This window comes from Mastomys coucha, unplaced genomic scaffold (assembly GCF_008632895.1).
Source record: "Mastomys coucha isolate ucsf_1 unplaced genomic scaffold, UCSF_Mcou_1 pScaffold1, whole genome shotgun sequence".
Lineage (NCBI taxonomy): Eukaryota > Metazoa > Chordata > Mammalia > Rodentia > Muridae > Mastomys > Mastomys coucha.
In genome coordinates, this window is record NW_022196891.1 from 81,885,978 (window position 1) to 81,890,857 (window position 4,880).

Consider the following 4,880-nt stretch of genomic DNA (forward strand, 5'->3'; position numbering starts at 1 on the left):
AGAGAGCGCGGCTTGGCCTCCTTCCCCTCTTCTTTGTCTCGCTCTTTTGGCTCTCCTGATGGGCCTCTAGAAGGCAAAGGGGAAATGAAAACACAGTTCTCCTCACAAGGAAACCACAGCCCTGAACTGTGAGTGGCATTTCAGGGTGCATGCAGTCAGCCCTCAGAGGGGGCAGAGATGCATGTGACCCCTAAGCTGTAAACAGGCCCGGGCACCGTCTACTTTGGCATTTAGCATCTCCAGCCTAAAGTAGCAAACTGTCTTAAGTGCATCTGTTCCCAGAACAAATTGGCAGCAAAAAGTGAAAATGTAATCGTTTTTCCTATATTCTTGGGGTCAGATTCGCCATTCACCAGATAGGCATGTCCCCCATGTACACAGACACACACCAGGCAGCACAGGATTTCTCTTATAAAACACAGTACTGAAGTATAAACATTTTTTTGTTTTTATCTTCTTTGTTAGGAGCAATGTCATGACTACAGAGGAGAGAGGTTTCAACCCTGTATTTGGGGGATGAACCCCAACTCGGTCAGGGCATCTTGGCAGCATGCTGCTCTGGTTTGCCTCCACCCACCCCTTTCTCTCTCTCTGCTCTCTCCTCCTGGGACCTCCTGCCGTCCACGCTGCTCCTGAGCACGGGTCTGTGCTCTGCTCTCCCATGTCCGCACAGCCCAGGAAGCACATGTCCTCCCTGGCTCTATGGGTAGCCTCCTTTGCCTTTCCAATCTTTGCTTCTTATCCTCACCACAGTCCCACTGACTCCTGACCTAGCATGGCTGCCCCTCTTACTCTACTCTGCCTTCCTAGTCATGCTGTTCACTGACCATTGATTGGGCTTCTTACTGATGGCTGGTCTGTATTCGGATCACTTGACAGTTCCCAGATCACAAGCCCTAGCACACCCCAGGCAGCCAGCACCACACTGGGCACAAGAGATGACTGGCACATTGAATTTTCTGGACAGATATCTCCTAAGTTAACACTGAACCAGAAAACCATCTCAAGTAATCACAGGAAGGTGAACTGAACAGATTCCCACCACACAGAGTGCCTGGTATTAAATATATTGAACTGTTGTCCGAATACAGAGCACCTGCCATTTTTTGCCTATAAATATTCCTCACTCATTTGTGATTTAAGGAAGAAATCATATCTTTGAAAGACATTTATGTCTCTTCTAGAAATATGTACATATGCATTTATATATAACATATAAAAAACATTCTAAAATATGAAAAGGAACATAAAGTATTTGTTCTTTTCGATCCCAGATATCCGAGCCTCTAAAGAGCTAAAAGCTGCAATCAAGAAAATACATGCCAGACTGTTAAATGGACGCAAAGTATTTACTTCATTGGTTTCCCTGTTTTCTCTGGGGAAAACCCAGAAAGCATGCCAGCATAGTTTTATACTGTGGTGCAAGATTGAATACCCACCCAAATATATTCCTATCATAAAATCCTCTGCATATTAGTTACCTCAGTGCTCTGCACAATCCCAGGAAGGCTCGCCTTAGTGCCACCATATTTGTTTAGAGAGAACAGTACACGTTCACCTATAAATCCCTTGGTCTGATCTACTTTTCTGACAGAACAAAAAGCCCAATTCTTTACCAAGTATGCAATTCAAATTTGTGAGTTGCAAACTCAAAGCTGATAAGCTTGAATTTCATCAGGTGCTAGGTGACATCGGGAAACCCCACACAGTTTGACTATGAAGGCTCACAGTTCGGATGCTATCAAATGGTCACAGTGCCCACCACTACCAGGTGTGCCCACCACTACCTGGCACTTACGGCTCACCTGGCTGTGTCAGTTCTGCCACTGGCTTCGCCTTCACTTGGATCCCTCAAAAATAAAGAGAAGGTTGAGATTTAACAATTTTAAAAGCAAAAAGCAGATCAAGAAACCCCACAACTAAAATGGCACTGACAGCAGCTTGCTCATTATTGCTGGTTCTGAACCTTTCTCCACGTTCTCACCACAACTCGTGCCACTGCCATTGCTTGAGTATCTATCTACTAGATACTGTCGGCAGGAGGTATCCAGGGAAAAGATAGTTGTTCCAAACACAACCCCAAGCTACAACTATAATTTAATATTTATCTTTTGGCTTAGTTTAATATAATCCAAGGTTAAATAGGGTTTAATGATATTAAACTTTACATTATTAAATGCATTTCTAGAGGCTGTTGCTCGGCTGATGTTAATCTTGCAGCTAAACACAAAGCTTGTGTTGTGTAGCTAAGGCTGTGCTTAGGAGATAGTAGGCCGAGAAGCCAGATCAGCGGGCAAAGGTCTTTTGTACAAGCATGAAGCCCTGACTCGTGTAAAGAAGTCCACATCTTCTGGAGACACCCTGGGGGTCTAGAGGCCAGATAGGCTAGCCCAAGAAGTGAGCACTGGGCTTAGAGAGAAAATTTGTCTCAAGATAGAGAGTAATAGAGGAATGAACACACACACACACACACACACACACACACACACACACACACAGAGAGAGAGAGAGAGAGAGAGAGAGAGAGAGAGACAGTGCGGCAGAAGAGAAGAAAGGAGAGAGATTGAGATATAGAAAGTGAGCCCAGGGTTGAAGAGGTGGCTCAGTGAAGAGTACCAGCTATTCTTCCAGAGGACAGGGGTTCAATTCCCAGCACCTGCAGGGTGCCTCACAAATGTCCCAAATTGTAGTCTCATAGGATTGGCTGCCTTCTTATGTTGTGCATACATGTAGACAAAACAGCTATATACATAAACAATCTTAAGAAAGGAAGGAGCCAGCATGGTTTTCTAAAAGTAAACACTGATCTTAAATACACAATGAATTACTTTAGAAATCTAAGAATTCATGCGCGGTAAGTCATCAGCCTACACAAGCAGGTGAGGCTAACAATATAGACTGAACTGTAAACAGACAATACTCTCACTGAGATAGCCATCTGTGAAAGAAAATCAGAGAAGCTGAAAGTGATTAATATTTTAAAGATGGGGCTGGAGAGATGGCTCAGTGGTTAAGAGCACTGACTGCTCTTCCAGAGGTCCTGAGTTCAAATCCTAGTATCTACATGGTGGCTCACAACCATCTGTAATGAGATCTGATGCCCTCTTCTGGTGTGTCTGAAGACAGCTACAGTGTACTCATACATGAAATAAATGTCTTTAAAACAATTATTTTAAAGTCTTCCAAAATTCTAACTACCCTGATGTTTAAAGGTAAATAAACTGAGTCAAGTTATAGTTCGATCTTCAAACATTAAGAGGGAGATTATGAGAGAACAAAAGATACTTTGGAAAGCTAGGGAAATCACCATCTCAAATGTGTAAATTTGTTTTTTTAAAGCTTTAGCCTTTCCACATTTCTATTTTTATGTAAAACTCACACAGCAGGATTAAAATCAGCAGGCCCTCCTCCTGTCTAGTGCATCCGCACAGAGCTGCCATATAACAAACTCAGTCTGGACTCTAAACACTGCAAGAACCGCAAGCCTTCAGGGCTCTAACTCTAGGCCCCAGAAGGAAAACCATAGATGTACAGTGAAAAAATCAAAGAACAAAACAAAAGAACCCAACCAAACCCCTCCTTTTCAGAACCAAAAGAATAATAAAATGTATTTCCATTCTCGAGTAGGGTCTCTTAAATTTCTATTTTTTTAACTAATGGCCATTTTCACTAGGTAGCATATTAAATACTCAGTGCCATCTATGCAAATTATTTTATTGTAGCAAACGGAAATAAACACATTTCTGAGCTGGTTCGCCATGCAGCGCCATTCCAGCTGTGTGAGACGCTGTGATGCAGCGCACAGAAGGGCAGTGTTCAGCCTTAGCAACAAGCAGTAGCCCCGCTGGCCCTGCAGCAGATAAGAGACGCGTGTATTCAGAAGGCTTGTGCTTGTGCTGACATATGTGCTGACACAGAGGACACTGCTGCTGGGCTCAAGCTCTACACACCCACAGTGGGAGCTCCCTTCCATCTCACTGCCTCCACTCACATGCTGGTCCAGCCTACCGAGCCAAGGGCAGTGGTGTGACCCAATGAGTCGGCTCTCAGTGGGAGGCACATAGGGACACAGAACCTGCTCCACTGGCTCATGCAGCTTAGCCTGGCTCTGTGACACAGAAGCAAATACCATCTGCACAGCAGTTTGTACTCAACTGGACACACAGGCCACTCCCTTCCACTTAGGAAGACAGCAAGCCTGCCTTAGAAGCAGCAGCCAATAACTGCCAGGCGTTTGAGGCCCGAGATTCCAAGGAGAATGGACGCTGGTACAAACTCCTGTGGGTGTGCAGAGGTACCTTTGGGGTGGGGAGAACCAGACAGGAGGAGCAGGCATGTGATATGAGCCTTGGGTGGCCCTACAATTAGGAGCCCCTTTTCTTCTTGTTTCTTTTTATTTTTGCAGTCTCTGGGAATCAAACTGAAGGCCTTGTGCATGCTAGGCCGGCTACACACTCAGGCCTACTGGATGGCTTTACGTCAAGGAGAGACTTTCAGATTTATACTGCTGAGAGTGTGTATGAGAATGGAGGAGGTGTGGAAGGAAGTGAGGCCTGACAGTGGTTGTTAATGTGAGGCAGTGCAGCAAGGACAGAAGCAGCCACCCTACTGTCCTGAGAAGGCCGCCCTACTGTCCTGAGAAGGCCACCCTACTGTCCTGAGAAGGCCATCCTACTGTCCTGAGAAGGCCGCCCTACTGTCCTGAGAAGGCTGCCCTACTGTCCTGAGAAGGCCACCCTACTGTCGTGAGAAGGCCATCCTACTGTCCTGAGAAGGCCATCCTACTGTCCTGAGAAGGCCATCCTACTGTCATGAGAAGGCCGCCCTACTGTCCTGAGAAGGCCGCCCTACTGTCCTGAGAAGGCCGCCCTACTGTCCTG

The 4,880-nt window shown here is 45.7% G+C and overlaps 1 protein-coding gene across 2 annotated transcripts in view; it reads right to left on the reverse strand.

Moving 5' to 3' along the window:
- LOC116068377 (serine/threonine-protein kinase MARK1) overlaps positions 1 to 4,880 on the reverse strand; it is a 20,363-nt gene that overhangs the window by 657 nt on the left and 14,826 nt on the right. For both annotated transcript variants that reach the window (XM_031337805.1, XM_031337798.1), the window contains exon 6: positions 1,807 to 1,852. In XM_031337805.1, the coding sequence (XP_031193665.1) occupies positions 1,807 to 1,852 (46 nt within the window). The remainder of the gene's footprint in view (positions 1 to 1,806; positions 1,853 to 4,880) is intronic.